The sequence below is a fragment of the Macaca fascicularis genome, chromosome 6 (genome assembly GCF_037993035.2).
Source record: "Macaca fascicularis isolate 582-1 chromosome 6, T2T-MFA8v1.1".
Taxonomy (NCBI): Eukaryota; Metazoa; Chordata; class Mammalia; order Primates; family Cercopithecidae; genus Macaca; species Macaca fascicularis.
In genome coordinates, this window is record NC_088380.1 from 157,588,363 (window position 1) to 157,609,314 (window position 20,952).

Below are 20,952 nucleotides of genomic sequence, written 5' to 3' on the forward strand. Positions count from 1 at the left end.
CCCGGGTTCAAGTGATTCTCCTGCCTCAGCCTCCCGAGTAGCTGGGATTACAGGTGCGCGCCACCACGCCTGGCTAATTTTTGTATTTTTAGTAGAGACAGGGTTTCACCATGTTGGTCAGGCTGGTCTTGAACTCCTGACTTTGTGATCCACCTGCCTTTGCCTCCCAAAGTGCTGGGATTACAGGCGTGAGTCACTGCACCCAGCCTAGAGTAGTATTTTTACATTTTATGGCTGGCTTTGGGGAAAAGGGGTTCTCTCTATGACCCACCTTGAGGAAAAGGGATTGAAGGGCCAGAGACAGGAAGGCAGAAGGTCAGAGAAACTTTTGCTTCTGAGGCTGCTTCAGAGCCTTAACTTGGGGTATCATTTTCTGAGCCCCAACATGTTAAAGTCTCTGTCCATTAGTTCAAACATCTGGGTCATTTCCACATACAGTCCTATAGATTGCTTTGTGAGGAATGTGTTTATTTTTGCTTTTTTGTGTGTCTCGATTCTTTATTGAATGCCAGTCATTGCTTACATATTTTCTTTCTTTTTTTTTTTTTTGTTTTTGAGACAGGGTCTCACTCTCTCGCCCAGGCTGGAGTTAGTGGTGCAGTCTCAACTCACTGCAACCTCTGCCTCCTGGGTTCAAGCGATTCTCATGCTTCAGCCTCATGAGTAGCTGGGACTACAGGCCTGCACCACTACACCTGGCTAATTTTTGTACTTTTAGTAGAGATGGGGTTTCACCATGTCGGCCAGGCTGGTCTTGAACTCTTGGCCTCAAGTGATCTCCCTGCCTCAGCCTCCCAACATGCTGGGATTACAGGCGTGAGGCACCGTACCCGGCCGAGTCATTGCTTATATAACAGAAGAGAATGAGGTAAATCATATTAATGCTCGGTAATGGGCAAGTGTGTTGTTAGACCGTCTGCATGGGGTTTGGTCAATCTGGTCAGGAATCGAGCTGGGCTTGGGTTTTTTTGGTTTTTTTTGAGACGGAGTTTTGCTTTTGTTGCCCACACTGGAGTGCAATGGTGCGATCTTGGCTCACCGCAACCTCCACCTCCCGGGTTCAAGTGATTCTCCTGCCTCAGCCTTCTGAGTAGCTGGGATTACAGGCATGTGCCACCACACCCGACTAATTTTGTATTTTTAGTGGAGATGGGGTTTCTCCATGTTGGTCAGGCTGGTCTCAAACTCCTGGCCTCAGGTGATCCGCCTGCCTCAGCCTCCCAAAGTGTTGTGATTACAGGCATGAGCCACCGCACTTGGCCTGGGCTTGGGTTTTATTGCTATGGTTGCTTTCAGTGTACCACAGATTTCACCTACTCTAGCATTATTCTATATTGTAGGTTGGGGCTGAAGAACTCAAGTGTTCATGCTTCATCCTCAGCTTACAGCTGTCCTGCCTACCTGCACAGTGGTGGCTAACTTTCTAGGCCTTTGCCCATCCCCTAGAAATGGATGCTTGTTACTAGACACTTGGTAGGCTGGTAGTCGGGGAGAAGTAAAGGGATTCTCTGTTGCTCTAATTCAATTCAGCCTGTCTTCAGCAGGCCCTATGTGTTGGCCTTGGGAATACACCTTTTCTCAGCATTCTTGCCCCCCAAAACTGGGCAAGATCATTAAATGAGTGTAAAGAGGAAAGAAGTGTGAGAAATGAGATTTGGTATACTGCAAGGTTGGGAAGATGGGAAAGAACTAGCAAAGAATACGGAAGAAAACTTTCTAGCAGGGCAGACAGAAAACTGTTACTGAACGAAACTGGGGTCTGCTCACCCAGTGCCGCAAAGTCACTGACATCAGGCTAGTAGCAAGAGAAAAGTGAGGCATTTTATTGCAGGGCACCATGCAAGGAGAATTGCACAGACCATGCTTAAGACCCGAACTCTCAGATGGCTTAAAGGTATGGGCTTTTAAAGGCAGGGAAAGAGAGAGGTTACAGGCAAAGTCATAAATCAATACATAGAGACTATACATTGGTTTGATCTAAAACGGTGGGACATCTCAAAGCTGGGATGGGGGGTGGGCTCAAAGGTCTTAGGTGGATTCAAAGACTTTTTGATTTATGATTGGTTGAGGCAGTGAAGCTGTCTAAACTTGGGATCCACAGAAAATAATGTTAGCTCTGGCAGGTGGGCATGACTTCCTCCAGGCCCCTCAGGAAGCAACTCAGAACAATGAACAGTGGTTAGAGTTCAGTTCTGTTTCCCCTTATCTGAGGTTTAAATCTGTTTGGTGAGAGTGCAGGTTTCTGAAAAGTTGGGGACATATCTGATGTTACCCTTAGTTTCTATAGGGAACAAAACATCTCTGACTTCCTTGGCTATTGTTTTCAGCTACTATTACTTTCTTACTTATCAAGTTGCTCATTAACTTCTCTGGGCTAGCTAAGTGCCTAGAATCCCCTTGAAGGAACTCAAGATTTTCTTTTATTTCCATGCGTGGGGGGGCCCACAAGCCTCCTAAGAGGGGGTCTCTGCTCTGCCTTAAAACCAGGAGTGTTGTGTTCTGGAAACCAAGTAAAGCCTTTCAAGAAGGGAGAGAGAAACTGTCAGATCTACTGAAAAATTGCATAGTTAAGGACTGAGAACTGACCCCGTATTTAAGTGTGGCGATTGCTAGTGACCTTGACAAGAGCAGTTTTGACCAAGTGGTGGCGGTGACAGTCTAACTGGAATGGGTTCAGGTGAGAACGACAGAACTGGAAGGTCGAATTAGGGTGTTTTTGTTTTTTTTAAAAAAACTTTTACTTAAACAGAGACAAGGTCTCAATCTTGTCTCAAACTCCTGGCCTCAAATGATCCTCTCGCTTCGGCCTCCTAAAGCGCTGGGATTACAGGTGTGAGCAATCGTGCCCAGCCAGAGTTAGAGTTTTGCTGTAAAGGGAGTAGGGAAATGGAGTGGCAGCTGAAGAGGAGAGTGAGGCCAATTTCTTTTTCAAGATGAGAGAAATCACATGCTGATGGAAAAGGGAAGGGGAGAGCTGCCGATGCTGTCTGTGAATAGGTAAGAGGATGAGCTTGAGTGTTAAGAGGTGGGGCTGGGTTCAGACAGGAAGAATATGAATAACTCATCTAAGTAAGAGGAGGGAAGGAAGAGTTATGAAGGTACAGATGAAGGCGGATGAGTGGCCACTGGTGGAGGCAGACCACTGTGTATATTGCAAAGGATATCTTTAGAAGCAATGACCCAAGACTGGTAGAGGTCTAAGCACATTTATATAATGGTTCTGCGAATATGTATATAAGAAGCTCAAAGCAACATCTACTTATATATTATGGTGAACTAACCTGCTAAGAGACTTTAGATTACTTCATTTAAAGGAATGGAAGGAAACATGCCCCACCAACTCTCTTAGCCAACTCTCTTAACTCCACGCCTGTCTTTTGGTTCTGAGCCATGCTACATAGTATATACATGAGAGCAAACAAAAGACACGCTCAAGCTTTGTCTGCTTTATTTCACTACATTAAGTTAAGCAATAAGGCAAAACAGTAACCTGTCATTCATAAAGATCAAGGAGTACCTCTCTGTCCCAAAAGGGACCAAAAAGGATGTTTCTTCACAAATACGCACGACACCTAGCTCATTATGCTGATAAGCATTTCAAACAAAAGAAAAGGTCAGTAGGTGAATCAAATAACAAATCCAAATTAACTTAGCCTAAGTTTCCCAAAGTGTAGTTTCAAGTGCTAATGGGATCTAACTTTCCTGTGATGGTGCATACTGACTAGCATTAAAATGTTTGCACCTCATCTAATATAAAAAAGGCAACAAATACAATTCCTAATTCACCAGCTGCAGGTGTTGAACCATTTCTACGGACACACAGAATACTAGCTTGCACTAAAACCTATCTTGAGGAAACATTAAACCAGTGGCTGTACTATTCTGCAAATTAGTTTGGCTTCTGAAGAAACAAGTTTACGATCGAAGTGTTTTGTGTTTCTGTATATGGGAATGATGCCACCCATACTTCAACATTATTATTTTTGGGAACAAATGCCAGCTGCCTGCCATAAACGCATGATGTGTGTGTAGTCTATGCAAATGTGTAAACATACGAAGTATTCTTTACTCTGATGCCCATTTCCTCCACTGGCAAATATGGAGCAGTGATTTCACAGTAGTCTCTAGCAGGTAGTGAAGTAAAAATTTGAGACTCTGTGGGGTCACAAAAAAAATGAAACTCTTTCTATAGTTTGCAAATTTGTAATTACCCATCCCCCTGCCCCAACTCCTAAGAGGCTAAACATTATTATTACCATCATGTTAGAGATGAGTATTTTCTTTCTCACACTGCATCACATATATTATTACTCTGTGGGACTGTTTCATAAAATTGGCTTGATCTTTGTACAACTAGTACAATTTAGTGTCTTTTAGAGTACAATTTAGTGTCTTTTAAAAGCTTCCTAAATATTTAAAACATTTTCAAGGGAAGCTTACAAGGACTATGTCCCATCTGTATTCTACATTGTAATGTAACTTTAATTTTTTAAGACTTGAAACAAGACCAAGGTAAACAAAAAATCTGTATTTTCCTCAAGTCTCTTGGCCACTTACTAACAATACTTTTACAGAAAACACGGTGCAGCTGGTGGTCTACTTTGTCAAGTTTCATTTTAGAAAACATCATAGAAATTAGGGTTGGCAACCCAACTCCAGGATACCAAGTGAAAACAGCATGTCTGCTGTTAGGCCAGAATTGTGGGCTACTTGCTGAACTATTTTATGGTTTACAATCAAAATGGTCTTATTTGACTCACCATATGACAAAAGTCTTAAACTTAGTAAGGGGGAAAGTTCTTAATATCCAGTTTTGGATTCAAGAGATTATACTAGTTAATTTCCCCCTCAACTCACTGGAAAGAATGCTAGTTGAGAATATGCTAAAAATCTAACCTTTAAAATGTTTTCTGCATTCCAGAAATGAACCTGTCCACTCAGGTTTTCTTTGGGTTCTTTTCCAGGTCCCAAACAGAACAACTTAATTGAGTTACAGAGGCAGAACAGGGAAGGGGTGGGAAGTAAGACAAATAGAGATTGCCCCCCTGTGGCAGCATTAATCCCTGGGTATTGTGGCAATATTGAAAACGAATGGAATTTGCTACCCCCTTGACATGACATGTAATTGCTTGCTTCTCAAATTCTTCTTAACAGATCCATATTTTATTGGGAAAAAAAAATTAAGAACAACTAATAAGTGTCCCATATTCACTTAGAAAAAGGGGGCAAATGATAGTGGCTTAACAACTTCATAGGTTTTTCCAATCATCACAATACTAATGTGACAATTCAATTTTTTGGTTATATGGAAATCTATAGCAAAATGGCAGCCACTATGGCAAGTGAAGGGATATGTTTTAGACTGTTAGATGATATTTAATGGAATGCAGAAAGCAGTTGGTACACTGTGACCAATGCTGCATCATTAACAGCAGGTCCACCTTTGGGTTATTAAGTTTCATCTGTGACATTGTGATCCTTAGTGAGATCAGATCAAGAGACAGTACAGTCAGTTTCTCAGGTGGTAAATACAATGCCACTCCAAGGAACCCCCATCCCCTTTCCTAGATGGAATTATGCTGCTGTTACTCAATGTGCAGGGCTCAGTGAGGGAGACACAGACCTACTGGTGTCAACAGAGGTGAGAGCAAGAGCAATAGCAGCTACCCTGTGTTCCCAATGTCTTGCCTATGCTCCCACTTTCTTAGCAATAGAATTCCGTAGTGCATGGGTACATCGTTATAAACAAGGCCTAACGAAGCAGCAGCTTCCGCATTTTAACGCAGGTTTATGGTGATACTGTCCTTTGGGATCTGCCCTCCAATGGAACCTTTTAAGGAAGAAGCGGGCCCAAGCTAAGTTCCACATGCTGGGTGAGCCAGATGACTTCTGTTCCCTGGTCACTTTCTTCAATGGGGCGAATGGGGGCTGCCAGGTTTTTAAAATCGTGCTTCATCTTGAAGCATACGGTCACTTCACCCTCCTCACGCTGTGGTGTAACTTTGATGAAAATACCCACTTTGTTGGCCTTTCTGAAGGCTATAATGCTATGGAAAGAAAAAAAAGCAAGTATTAGGTAGATAAAAAATCAGCCAAACCACTAAGACTTACAGTAGAAGTCTTTCACCTTATTCTTTCCTTCAGCACACATAGAAGACCTATAAACACTTTGTTCTTAACCTACCAAGTTTTTTTTTTTTTTTTTTTTTTTTTGAGACACAGTCTCGCTCTGTCACCCAGGCTGGAGTGCAATGGCTCCATCTGGGGTCACTGCAACCTGTTTCACGGGCTCAAGTAATTCTCCCATCTCAGCCTCCCGAGTAGCTGGGACTACAGGCATGCACCACCACACCTGGCTAGCTTTATATATTAATATGTATTTTTGGTGGAGATGGGGTTTTGTCATGTTGCCCAGGCTGGTCTCGAACACCAGGGCTCAAGTGATCTGTTTGCCTTGGCTTCCCAAAGTGCTGGGATCACGGGCATGAGCCAACACGTCGGCCATATATTTTTCTATGAGCTTATACTTTTCTGCTTTTCTAACCAATGCAGATGGTACACACTATTCCATAACTGCTTGTTTTACTCTGTTTATCACAAACATCTTTTGATGCTGGTATATACAGATCGTCTACATTCTATGTAATGGTTGCATACTATTCAATTATGTTTTTATCCATAACTGGCACATACTGAGGTTGCTGCCAATTGTTCTCTATTATAAACAATGCAAACATCCCTTTACATTCACCTCTGTGCAAATGTGGTAATATTTCTAAAGAATATAGACTCATACCATGGAAAGTTATTTTTTTATTTTTTATTTTATATTTTATATTTTCAAGATGGAGTCTCGCTCTGTCAACCAGGCTGGAGTGCAGTGGTGTGATCTCAGCTCACCGCAACCTCCACCTCCTCGGTTCCAGCGATTCTCCTGCCTCAGCCTCCTGAGTAGCTGGGACCACAGGCGCACACCATCATGCCTGCCTAATTTTTGTAATTTCAGTACAGATGGGGTTTCACCATATTGGTCAGGCTGGTCTCAAACTCCTGACCTCAGGTGATCCACCCGCCTTGGCCTCCCAAAATGCTGCTTTATCACAGGCGTGAGCCACCCTGCCTGGCCTTATTTTTATATTTTAGAGACAAGGTTTTGTTCTGTCACCCAGGCTGGAGAGCAGTGGCACAATCATAGTTCATGGTAGCCTGGACCTCCTAAGCTCAAACGATCCTTCTGCCTCAGCCTCCCAAAGTGCTGTGATTATAGGCATGAGCCACCATGCCTGGCCATACTGTGGAAAGTTTTAGTAACTCAATGCTTTAAGGGAAATTTGGAACACCATAAATCAAGAGTGTTTTTGTAAATAACTTATGTAATTAGGAAATTTAGCATAAAAATGTCTCTTCATTGAGGTTTCCATTTCAATTTCCCCTCATTTGTGCATAAAGTTTGTGCTTTAATAACGTAGTTTCTGAAAGTAAAAGGGCAATGAAATAAACAGAATTTGTCTACTATCCAAATGATATTCAGTCACTCTAAGAAAGGTTACTGGGATTACATATTTATAAAATCTGAAAGTTCTATTAATTCTAATGTAAAATATAATTAATTCAGTTTTTAATTACTCTATCATGTAATCAGGCGAAAATCTGATATCTCAGACAATCATTCCAGAAATATATCTTGGCTTAACAAATTTCTGTACCTAATTAATTTAAGGACCCACATAAAGCAAGGATTTCAGAGAACACATTTTGTATTGTACAACTCAGTATATTTTGTATTATAGTAACTAACCAAACCTTTGATTTGTATGAGTCACATAAAAAAAAATTCAAACAGTTTAAAGTGGTAAAAAGGAAAACGTCAGTCTTTCTTTTTATCCTTAATTTCCCAGGCAACCACTGATACCTGGGAAGCTTTTCCAAAACAAATTTGGATTTCTGGTCTCTAGCTAGACCTGCTAAAAAAAATCCTCTGGGGTTGGGGTCTGGAATGCTATCGAACAGCAAAACAAAACAACACTTGACCTGGTGCTTTTTGGAGTTAACCCACGTTTGGTAATCACTAATCTCATCCTTGCCTTCACTTTCTTTTTCTTTTTCTTTTTTTTTTTTTTTTGAGATGGAGTCTGGCTCTGCTGTTCAGGCTGGAGTGCAGTGGTGCGATCTCAGCTCTCTGCAAGCCCCGCCTCCAGGGTTCAAGCAATTCTCCCATCTCAGCCTCCCGGGTAGCTGGAATTACAGGCGCGTGCCACCACACCTGGCTAATTTTCGTTATTTTCAGTAGAGACAGGATTTCGCCATGTTGGCCAGGCTGGTCTCGAACTCCTAACCTCAAGTGATCTGCCTGCCTCAGCCTCCCAAAGTGCTGGGATTACAGGCGTGAGACACAGCACTTGGCTTCACTTTATTTTTCTAACCCACCTTATGTTATCTCTTCTAATATCTTGTTGAGAAAGCTTTTGATCATTCAGTCAAAAAACCACAAATGGGCCAGGCATGTTGGCTCATGCCTGTAATCCTGGCATTTTGGGAGACCAAGGCGGGTGGATCACTTCAGGTCAGGAGATCGAGACCAGCCTGGGCAACATGGCAAAACTCCATCTCTACTAAAAATACAAAAATTGGCCAGGCATGGAGGCGCTCGCCTGTAATCCAAGCTCCTCAGTAGGCTGAGGCAGAAGAATTGCTTGAACTCGGGAGGTGGAGGTTGTAGTGAGCAGGAGATCACGTCATTGCATTTCAGCCTGGGGGACAGAGTGAGACTCCATCTCAAAAAACAAAACAAAGACCGTAAATGTTCCCTGTGCCAGTTTATTAAGCTATTGTTTTTCAGTTCCAATCGCAACTCTCTCTGTTTTGCTGTGTGACACAGGATTCTGCTCAGACCGTATCTGCTGGGTTGGCTGGCTCTTTGTCAGGTTCTGTCAGTAGCGGGCTCTAAAGGGAGACTAGAAGTCTAGAGGAGGAAGGGTCTTTCTTGCTCTTCCTTTAGAGATTCCTGTTTGCTTGTGGTCCCTGTTCCCTGTGGCCAACACTCCAAAAAGGCCTTTTTTTTTTTTTGAGACAGGGTATCACTCTGTTGCCCAGGCTGGAGTGCAGTGGCACAATCATGGCTCACTACAACCTCTGCCTCCCGGGCTCAGCTGATTCTCCCGCCCTGGTATCCTGAGTAGCTGGGACTACAAGCATGCGCTGCTACACCTGGCTATTTTAAAAATTTTTTTGTAGAGACGGGGTCTTACTATATTCCTAGGCTGGTTTCAAACTCCTGGGCTAAAGCAATCCTCTTGCCTCAGCCTCCCAAAGTGTTGAGATTATAGGGGTGAGCCACCATGCCCAGCCCAGCAATGCTTCTTTACCCAGGAGGAAGTGGCGGTAAGCAGCTGAAGTTTCCAGTTCTTGTATAATCACGCCACCCCTCCTTTGCCATCATGAGATGCCAGGACCAGGCAAGCAGTGTTCCCCTTCAGCTCACTGGAGGCCCGAGTTTCAGCTACTTGGAGCTCCTTCTTTAAGTTCTAAATTTTAATAATTCTAACTATTTCCCTTTGTTCTCTCCACCCGAGGGGTGGTAGCTGGCTCATAAAATAGCTATCTTTGAAATTTTATGCCCATGAAGTAGCATCAAATTGCTACTTTAGTGTTCTTTTCCACTTTTTATGTTACACAAGTGAATAATTCTTTATATTAAATTCTCTGTTCAAATCACTGAAATCAGTCAGTCTATAGACTGAATTCTCTGATGGTCACAGTTCCCAGTTAGTGGAAGGTTTGGTTCTTTTCAGTTATTAGGTATGAGAGAGTAAAATCTATTAATTACTCCAAGGGGGTGGGGGTGTGGAACAAACCCAATGATAAATCTATAGGGACAGAATATTGTATCCTGTCCACAACCATTAAAATCATATACTTAAATTTTTTTTTTAATTAACATGGGAAAATATATTCAAGTGAAAAAGGCTAAAAAACTGTATCTATAGAATGATCCCAATGAGGGGAGAAATATTTGGAAGGACAAATGCCAAAATGTTAATGCTGTTTATCTCTGGTGGTAGGATAATTTTATTTTCTTCTTCATGGTCTTATATATATTTCCCCAATTTTCTACAATAATTATTTTTAGAACAGGAAGAAAAAAGTAATTTAAAAACATCCAGACAAGAAAATCAGATATATAAGTGGGCATTCTGTATCAGCCAATTGTGGTATGGGGATCACAAAAAGATCACTCACTCGGGATCGTCCTGAAAGTCTTGAGGTTCTGCCAACTCGTCGTACTCTGCTGCTGCATCCTTGCCAGCTAAAATGAGCTCTTTGGGGGGCACCACCACCTGGAGAGCAACACAGAAAGGCCTGCCTGAGAAGGGACCAGTGTGACAGAATATAGCAAAGTATGACACTGATTTAGACAAATGGAAACATACAGCAAGTTTCAGGAAACATATAGACTACTTATATGGAGTTTATAAGAACAAAGGTTTTAAGAGAAAGTAAGTGCTTACTTCATGGGGTCTGCAAAGAGGAACTGGGGAGAACATGGGGGCTTCAATTGTGTCTTTAATGTTTTATTTAATTATTTTTTAGAGACAGAGTCTTGCACTGTCGCTCCAGCTAGAGTGCGATGGCGTAATCTCAGCTCACTGCAACCTCTGCCTCCTGGGTTCAAGCGATTCTCCTGCCTCAGCCTCCCAAGTAGCTGGGATTACAGGTGCCCATCACCACGCCTGGCTGATTTTTTGCATTCTTAGTAGAGATGGGGTTTCACCACATTGTCCAGGCTGGTTTTGAACTCCTGACCTCGTGATCCACCTGCCTTGGCCTCCCAAAGTGCTGGGATTACAGGCATGAGCCACTGCACCTGACCCTAATGTTTTATTTCTTAAGAGGATGGGGAGAAATGGGTATTTGCCATATTCTTTTTTTTTTTTTTTTTTTGATACATCTGAAACAGTCCATCATTAAGAACAACACAAAGGAGAAACACTGGCTCCAACACAATGTTTTTTGACATGGTGCCAGCTGATTCCTGGTACCTGATACATAAACTCACACGAGATACTGGGTGTTTATGGTCATGGAAAACAATTAGCATTCTTCAGACTTATGTTGTAATTAGGCCTCAACTTTGCTCTATCAGAGGTTAACAGTTAACAATGTCGATCAAATTTCTAATGATAGATACAAATGTGGGAAGGGAGGTATAAAGAGAGAGAAAGACAAGCTGTGCTTATGAATCAGGTACTTATTTCTGCCTCTGTCTTAACTGGAGCTGCTTATTAGTGTTAATTAAAAAAAAGCAGCAGCCAGGTGAGGTGGCTCAGGCCTGTAATTGCAGCACCTTTGGAGGCTAAGGAAGGTGGATCACCAGGTCAGGCGATTGAGACCATCCTGGCCAACATGGTGAAACCCTGTCTCTACTAAAATACAAAAAATCAGCCAGGCATGGTGGCAGGCACCTGTAATCCCAGTTACTTGGGAGGCTGAGGTAGGAGAATCGCTTGAACCTGGGAGGCGGAGATTGCAGTCAGCCGAGACCGCGCCACTGCACTCCAGCTTGGGCGACAGAGCAAGACTCCGTCTCAAAAAAAAAAAAAAAAAGTCTTTGGAGGTGATGCTTGTAAGTGAAATCATTAAAAAGCAGGAAAAAAAAAAAAAAAAGAAAAAGAGGACAGAAATTCTCTAATAATATTTGAATAACAACTAAAGATATAGGCATCCTTTTAAACCATTTTTATTATAAATATCAAGCTGAATTATGAATCAGTAATCGACGATTTAGAGAGAAAGGCTCTTGTTCTAAAATTTCAAGTACTAGAAGTAGCAAAATATAAAGAGGCCATATTACATCCATTCAACTCAGACTGAGAGTCAAAATCACCCACTTCAGTATTTAGTTAGTGTTTTTTTGTTGTTGTTGTTGTTGTTTTCTGAGATGGAGTCTCGCTCAGCTGCCCAGGCTGGAGTGGAGTGACATGATCTCGGCTCACTGCAACCACTGTCTCCTGGGTTCAAGCAATTCTCCCGTCTCAGCCTCCCCAGTAGCTGGGATTGCAGGCACCTGCCATCACGCCCAGCTAATTTTTGTATTTTAGTAGAGACAGGTTTCACCATGTTGGCCAGGCTGGTCTTGAACTCCTAACCTCAGGTGCTCCACTCACCTCGGCCTCCCAAAGTGCTAGGATTACAGGCGTGAGCCACCATGCCAAGCCTAGTTAGTGCTATGTTATGTATACTCTTTGTAAGGTAGAGGAATCTAGAGGAGGCATACCAGCTTCTAAATGATTTTAAACGTATCATTTCTAAAAGGAAATGATACTTCACAAGTGTGGAAGAATGAATGTATGAGACTGAGAGACTGAAGGCGCATGTATGTTAGAGGAGTCAGGATAGGAAGGAGGCATTCTAGGTAAAACGAAAAGCATACACAGTTCTCTAGCATCAAAGTTTATAACCCATTGCATCTGTCTGGATCACAACCACTAATATGTATGATTCAGGGAATGCCAAATTTGAGGATCTGAAGGAAGATCACACTGGATGAACAGAGAGAAGTAGTCATTAAGGAGCTCTTATGCTATGCCAAAAATCTGGACTTCATCTCAGTCAAGAGCAATGCTAAATGACCAGCATGCGAAGAGTTAGATTTTAGAAGTATCACCCTGGTGGCAATAGAGAAGAAATGGGTTGAAATGAAGGTGGTGGTATAAAAACAGCAAGGTCAGTTAGGAAGTTATTGTCACAGTCCAGGTAAGAAACGATGAGGCCTTCAAATAGGGCAGTGTATTTCAGGATAAAGTAAAAAAATTCAGGAGGTGGAATCAAAAGAACATGCTGACTAGATGTGGAAAGGAGAGAGTGTGGAGTCTTTTAAGCCAGGTCAAATGAGGACACTCCAGGGAAAGTGAGGGTCAGTCAGGCTGAGGCAAAATGCTCCTACCTTAGCAGTGCTGTTGATATCATCAGCGTCCCCCTCCTCACACTCCAACAGAGTCACATGGGTGAGGTTCTCAACTGGATTCGTAAGAGTCAGGAGGACCTGGCTCTCCTGGAGAATAGGAAACACACCTCTCAGACATTTACCACTTTCTTAGCTGCTATACCAAGTATTTCGCAAAATTACCATTCCCCCCCATTACTCCTGAGCAATGATGCCCACTTATACCTCTACATCACTGTATTCTCTACGTGCTTACTGATCCCTGTTCTATTATCTACGTTAGACCAAATACTCTCTGGAGTTGCTATTTCACTAAGGAAATGGGACAGATTCCACTGAAAGGGCCAGTTACTAGATCCAGAAATTCTGAGGAATGCTTATTATCTAAGTGATTGTTTAACTCTTGTCTCACTCAGGCTGCCATTTAAGGACTGAAAAGGAGGCCCTCATAAATAAAACATGGGAGTCACAGGCCAGTCAGATGCATTAACAGAGCAAAAATGGCACACCAAGACTACAAAAACTTTTTAAAATTTTTACTTATTTTTGAGACAAGGTCTCACTCTGTTGCCCAGGCTGGAGTGCAGTGGGTGATCATGGCTCACTGCAGCCTCGACCTCCTGGGCTCAGGTGATCCTTCCATCTCAGCCTCCTGAGTAGCTGGGACCACAGGTGTGTGCCACCACACCTGGCAAATTTTTTGTATTTTTTGCAGAGATGAGGTTTCCCCATGTTGACCAGGCTGGTCTTGACCTCCTGGGCCCAAGCAATCTACTTATCTTGGCCTCCCAAAGTGCTGGGATTACAGGTATAAGCCACCATGCCCAACCTTATAAAAACTTTTTAAGACTTCTTGAACTGTGATAATTTGTCCTTGCTTGGTACTCTCTCTAGATAAGCAAAACCAATCTTTCAAATGAAGGGCCATATGATAAACATTTGTGTTTTCACGAGCAGCGTGAAAGGAAAGAGTTAAAGAGGTTGCTGCAGAATATTCTACAATTCACTGGGCATGTGTCTGGAAAAGGGGAGTAGATGCGGACTCCAAGGAAGAGAAGGGCTGTGGTATGGAAATCTGGAAATCTAACTGATTCCTAGTACCCGAAACAACATACAGGAGATCGAGGAGAATCTCTAGGCTGGAGAAGAACAAAAGATGCCTGTGGGATCCATCATTCTCCCCACCCAGAATTTCACCTTGACATAATGTGCACTCTGCTCCTTCTCCCTACTTTTCATCAAAGATGTTGTTGTCAAGGATCTCAGTGTCAATAAATTTAAAGTCTTTATTATCCCAAACTGTCTTCTTTTCTATCCCTTGCTCTCTGGATCCTGTGCCAAATACGCACACAGCCACCCACATACACATACACACACAGCCACCCACATACACATACACACACATCATTGATCAATCCTTTTTCTTCCTGTTAATGAGCAAGGTACTAACCTTCATGTAGCGAAGGTTGGGAATTGACATGATTCTCACTTCTGGAATATAATTGCTATGCATAAATAAAAAAATGCATTAATGTTCACTGGAGTCTCTTAAAATTATTATTTTTTAAAGCTGTGCAGTACATAAAGGATTTCATGTTAATCAGAACATATCAGAGAAAAATAATTTTAATGAACCATATCATCACAGTAAGAACTTAAGAAAAGACATAAGACCAAACTGGTATGACTTCTTTCTGAAATCTTATGTATATTTCTATTTTAAACTGCCCAGGCCCCAGATTAGCATGTATATATCAAGATACTGCTTTGTAATGACTAAGACAAGATATTATCTCCTTGTGCCTTGGTTTTCCCAATTCTAAAATGAGGAAAATAATGGTATCTATCACTTGAGGTTATTGTGAAGAATACATGCAAAAATGCTTTGAAAAGTGCTAGGAACAAAGCTCACATAAATGTTAATTATTGTGCATACATTAACGTAATACAAAATCTATTGCAGAAACACTACAAGTGGGGGAAAAAGTACATCTTAGAATCAGATATTTAAACTTTAAACGAGCTATTTTTCATGGTGACCAGCAGGATTATCTGAGCAAATTAACAGGAATTTAAGAAACTTTTGTCTTCCTGAATCTCAAAAAAAAAAAACAAAAAACAAATACATACACACACAAAAGCAACAACAATAAAAAGAAATGTAAGGACCCCACTTCTAAGAATTTGAATTCAGTAGGTCTGAGGTTTGATACCAGAGCATCTGTGTGTGTGTGTGTGTGTGTGTGTATATATATATATATATATATTTTTTTTTTTTTTTTTTTTGAGACAGGGTCTTGCTGTCACCCAGGCGGGAGTGTAATGGCACAATCATGATTCACTATAGCCTCAACCTCCCAGGCTCAAGTGATAGTCCCACCTCAGCCTCCCAAGTAGCTGGGAGTACATGTGTGTGCCACCATGCTCAGCTAATTTTTGATTTTTTGTACAAATGAGGACTCACTACGTTGCCAGGCTGGGCTTGAACTCCTAAGACTCAAGCAATCCTCCTGCCTTGGCCTCCCCAAGTGTTGAGATTACAGGCATGAGGCAAACACCTGGCCTCAGAGAATGTGTAGTAAGAGAGCCAGGCAATTCTAAAATGATGTCAGAAAAAAACCACTTTTTCTCAAAGCAAGCTTAAGAAACTGATACTAAGCACAGGCTGCCATTCAGGGTTTCTGTAATGAGTATAATTCTTAAGTAAGAAAGCAGTTCATCCCAGACTTCACATGTGCCATTTCTGTAGGTTTCTCTATTCCTAACCAATCATGTATTAAATAAGAATAGTTAGGAAAGTGAACATGTTTTATGTTGAGTTACAAGGCATTTGCAAACATAATTACTTATTTGATTCTTTTTAAGAACCCCAAGAAGAAGGCATTATTCCTATTTCAGAGAGGAGGAAAAGAAGTTTAGACAAAAACAGTAAGTGACAGACCCTCCACCTGGCCCTCCTAGCTCCTCTTAACTCACCAGACATGCACTTCCCAACATTTTTGTTTCCTAATACTTATTTTTAATTGCTGCATAATATTCTACAGTACAAGTTATCTCAATTTAACCAACTATTTCCTTGTTAATGGTTAATCAGTTTGACACTGATTTAACTGTTGGTTAAACTGTTTGCAGTTTTTTGCCATTAAAATATTCTAATACTCATCTTTGGAAATGTATCTTTATATATTGGTGCTTTTGTTTCTACAGAATACATTCCTGAAATAGTACTGTTGGGTTAAAAGGTCTATGTAATTTGTTTTGGTATTTCCAGACCACTCTCCAAAAAGACTAGCAATTCAAGATTCTACCAACAATGTGTGCAAATATGTGTTTACCCACATTCTCATAAGTACTAGATGCTAATTACTTTTTAAAACTTTTCCTATTGAGTCTTGGTTTCTTTCCATATACAGTGTATCTTCTAGCCATTTGAAATTCCTCTTCCATAAGCTACCTGTCCAAATCCCTTGTTCCACATTCCTCTTTACTGCCTCCCTATTTTTATCTTTTCAATTTCTGGGAATTCTCTATGCCTGGGATATTAAACTTTAGTTTGTCACGACTGCCAAATATTCTTTCTTGCTTTACTATTTGTCTCAGGACTTTGTTGCTAATTTTGTCTTTTTAAAATTGTTTTCCTTAAGAGAGAGAGTCCTGCTCCATTGTCTAGGCTGCAGTGCTGTGGCACAATCATAGCTCACTGCAGCCTCGACTTCCTGGACTCAAGGGGTCCTCTCACCTCAGCCTCCCAAGTAGCTAGGACTACAGGTGCATGCCACTGCACCTGGCTCATTTTAAAATTTTTTGTAGAGATGAGGTCTTACTACGTTGTCCAGGCTGGTCTTCAACTCATGGGCTCAAGTGATCCTCCTGACAGGCTTCCAAAGTGCTGGGATCACAAGTGTGAGCCACTGCCCCTGGCTTTAATTTCATCTTTTATAACCACTATTTCTTTTTGCTAAGGTCAAAGGTGTTTCTTTCCTTTAATGGCTTCTGGGTTTCCTGTCTTGCTAAAGAAGCGCTGTCTTACTCCAAAGCTAGACAATACTTTCCTAATTTTTGAAAATATTTTTGTTTGCCACGTAATTTAAAAAATGTATGTATTAGAAAAGTATGATGAGATACGAAAAGTTTACATTTAATTAGATGAACACTGGGTAAGTTTTAAGTGGCAGTATTTGTCTCTAATTAGGACCATTCAGATAGCCTGATAGGTAGTTTTTATACACAAAATTCTCTCCTACTCACAAGTCCCAGAGAGTTAACACTAACTTAATCACTTTCACCCCAGCCAATGAAGTGTTATAACACAGGTAAGTAAAATGAACATTGTTACAGGGATACTCTTCAATCAGCTATACTTTATTATTTTTTAAGTTTTTGAAGGATTATTCCCAAACGCAGACACTTTGTAATTTGTAACGATGACTAGTAACTTTCCACCAAATAATTAACATACCTTGTTGCTCCAGATCATACTGGGCCACTGTGTCCCTGATCCCAATACCCCTGAATCTATTTATCTTAAACGTTTTTCGTGGCATGTAACTAAATTCAAAACCTAAACCGGAACAGAATGTCAAGATGATTTTGATGTAATTATTATTATTTTTTTGGAGGGCCAAGAATAAACACACTTCACACTGGGGAAGAAGAATAAACCAAAATAACTCAAAACAGTAACTGAAAACACCAATCCCAAAATACTCACACAGCAACCAGTTGGATTTTGAATTTGATTGATGTTGGGTTAAATTCTGGCTTGCTCAAATTATGTTCACATTTCTAAAAAGAAAACAAATACAGTATGTATCAGAAGACAACAACACACTTTGTTGATCCATAGAGCTGCTAAATTCAGAAGGATAGCATTTACGAGAATTTGGTTTTGTTTTATTCTGATATAAGACCATAAGTTTTTGAAATAGCGTATAGCAACCGAAGTTTATAAAAGATGTTTGCACTTCCTGATATGTGCAACCACACTATCCAATATTATTATACCTCTGTGGTACTTAAAAACTACTAAAATAACTAACACATACTGAGTACTTACTGTATGTGCAAAACAACGTGCTCACTGGTTTAACTGGATTTAAGTATCACATCAACTTTATGAGCTAGGTATAGGTATTATATTAAGGTTGCCATATTATAGATGATGAAAATGGTATACAGGAAGGGTAAGTAACCTGCGCAACTTCATAGAGCCAATAATAATGGACACTGTGATTTAAATCAAGGTAGTAAAATTCCAGATCCCATGCTTTAAAGTACAGTAACAATGATTATTTTTGAGATAGGGTATCACTCTGCCACCCAGGCTGGAGTGCAGTGGCACAATCAAAGCTCACAACAGCCTCCAACTCCTGGGCTCAAGTAATCTTCCTGCTTTGGCCTCCCAAAGTGCTGGGATTACAGGCATGAACCACTGTACTGGGACAGTAATAATTATTTACTACTTTCTTAAATACGTACTACATACATCTGGTTAAATTTTTTTTAGCAGTACAAAACAGGTGTCCAGTGTAAAGATTACCCATAATCTGTCTGTCCCCTTGTTCCTCTCCCCAGATAGCCTATGCACATAAAAGTACAAGCATACATCCTGTTGCTTTTTTCACAATAACACAAAAGGGAACATTTTATATTTATTCTCTTGCTTTTTTCATTTACTCTTATCTTGGAATTAATTCCATTTCAGTACATATAGAGGAGCCTCTGTGTCCCACTGTAACAATTTCTATAACTTACATAAGATAGAAAATGATGGACATTCAGGATGTTTCATTTTGCTACTGTAAGTAATGCAGCAATGAGTGTTCTAGTACATTAATCTATTTCCTAAGTGTCTAAGTATCTGTAAGACAGTTTCCTAAGAGCAGATCAAAGGGTGTATGCATTTGCTATTTTAAAGGATACTGCAATATAACTAATATGATTATGAAATGATATTCCATTGCAGTTATTTTAATTTTTCGTTTTCTCATTGCAGTCTTAACGTACATTTCCCTGATTAGTGTATAAATCTGAATATACTTCATATTTATTGGCTATTGGGATTTCCTCTGCCATAACTTGAATGTGAGGATCTGCTGGTTACTTTTATTTCCTTGCTGATTCGCTGAAGTTCTTCATATTCTAGATATTAATCTATTGTTAATAATATACCTTGCAAACTACTTTTCTCAGTCTGCAGCTTATCTTTTCATTTCTTTATGGGTTTTCTTTGGCATAAGGGTACAAGTTTTACTTTTAATGAAGTAAAATATATAACTTTACATTACAATTTGTGCTTTTCTGTCTTACTTATGAAACATTCCCCTACCCAGAAGTCATGAAGGTATTCTCCTGTATTTTCTTCTAGAAGTTTGGCTCTTCAAATTTCCATCATTCCTGAAATTAACTTTTGTGTAGGGTGAGGTAGCAACCCAATTTTATTTTCTTCCATATAATCACTTGACCTAGCAAAATGTAATAGCCTATTCCTTCCCCAGTGATCTACAATGCCATATTTAGCATATAACAAATTTTCTCACATGCATGGGTCTATGTCTGCATATATATAGACACACTTTTGTTTATACGTACGTTTGTACTTTCCCTCCTTTTTTATACAAAAGTTGCATACCTACCATGCACTTTGCTTTTTGCATTTAAAAATGTATCCCATATTAACGTATTCTTTTAAATAAATTTATAGTACTCATTGTGTGGATATACCATAATCTCTGCATATTTTGGTTTGTATTTGTGGAAGTGCAAGGTAGATTCCTAAAAGTGAAGTTGATGAGACAAAAGGTAACTTTACTTTTGGTAGATATTACTATATTAATGGTGCATTATATAACCATATTTATATAAATTTAATTTATATATAACTATTTCTATTACTAATCTTTTTAAAGAAATCAACTTCTGATTCTGTTGCTCTTTTGTATTTTACATTGTTTTTTTTTTTTTTTTTTTTTTTTGAGACGGAGTCTCGCTCTGTCACCCAGGCTGGAGTGCAGTGGCCGGATCTCAGCTCGCTGCAAGCTCCTCCTCTCGGGTTCACGCCATTCTCCTGCCTCAGCCTCCCGAGTAGCTGGGACTACAGGCACCTGCCACCACGCCCAGCTAGTTTTTTGTATTTTTTTTTAGTAGAGACGGGGTTTCACCGTGTTAGCCAGGATGGTCTCGATCTCCTGACCTTGTGATCCGCCCGTCTCGGCCTCCCAAAGTGCTGGGATTACAGGCGTGAGCCACCACGCCCGGCTACATTGGTTTCTTAATTTGTTGTATTTTATCTTAATTTATTGCGTTTTATGTTGGTTTCTTAATTTATTAACACCTGCTCTCTGGACTTCGCTGTTTTTTTTCCTAACTTCTTGAAATGGATTCTGACGTCACTAATCTTTTAATATTTCTTCTTTTCTAATATATACTGCATAGCTAAGCATGGCCTTAGTTGTATCCTGTAAGTTTTGCTATAAAGAAATTAGATGATTTCTAACTTAACTACATTGTGATCAAATAATATACTTTCATCATTTCATCTTCCAGCTGACAGCCTCAGCAAGAGAAAGCATAGGGACTCCAATGGCGGCAGCAGCATGTGCAAAGAAACTATCATGAAACTTGGCAGACAATACTGGGTGGGTGCCCCAGGTCTCTCCAAGCTGACTATATATTTTGTTATTTAAAACAAACCTATATTTATTTATTTTTTTTGACAAGTTTTGCTCTTGTTGCCCAGGCTGGAGTACAATGGCGTAATCTTGGCTCACTGCAACCTCCGCCTCCTGGGTTCAACCAATGCTCCTGTCTCAGTCTCCCGACAAATCTACATTTTAAGTAGAATTTTTTAAAAAATAAGCTGGTGTAAGGCTATATGACTTTTGATCAAAACAACAAGATGCAGGGCTTCTAAATATAAGGGATCATCTGAAATGAACGTTGTTTGAATATTCATTGTCTAATTTTGAGGGTTCCAGTATTTACGTGAAAATTTAACAATTTTTAAAGAA

General features: G+C 40.4%; 1 protein-coding gene across 2 annotated transcripts in view; it reads right to left on the bottom strand.

Moving 5' to 3' along the window:
* Nucleotides 1-3,431: 3,431 nt before the first annotated feature.
* Nucleotides 3,432-20,952, bottom strand: part of DCTN4 (dynactin subunit 4) — a 45,075-nt gene continuing 27,554 nt past the window's right edge. For both annotated transcript variants that reach the window (XM_005558287.5, XM_005558286.5), the window contains 5 exons: nt 17,655-17,728; nt 14,394-14,448; nt 12,944-13,051; nt 10,240-10,337; nt 3,432-6,047 (listed from right to left, as the gene is read on the bottom strand). In XM_005558287.5, coding sequence (XP_005558344.3) covers nt 5,834-6,047; nt 10,240-10,337; nt 12,944-13,051; nt 14,394-14,448; nt 17,655-17,728 — 549 coding nt within the window. In that variant the 3' untranslated portion in view covers nt 3,432-5,833. The remainder of the gene's footprint in view (nt 6,048-10,239; nt 10,338-12,943; nt 13,052-14,393; nt 14,449-17,654; nt 17,729-20,952) is intronic.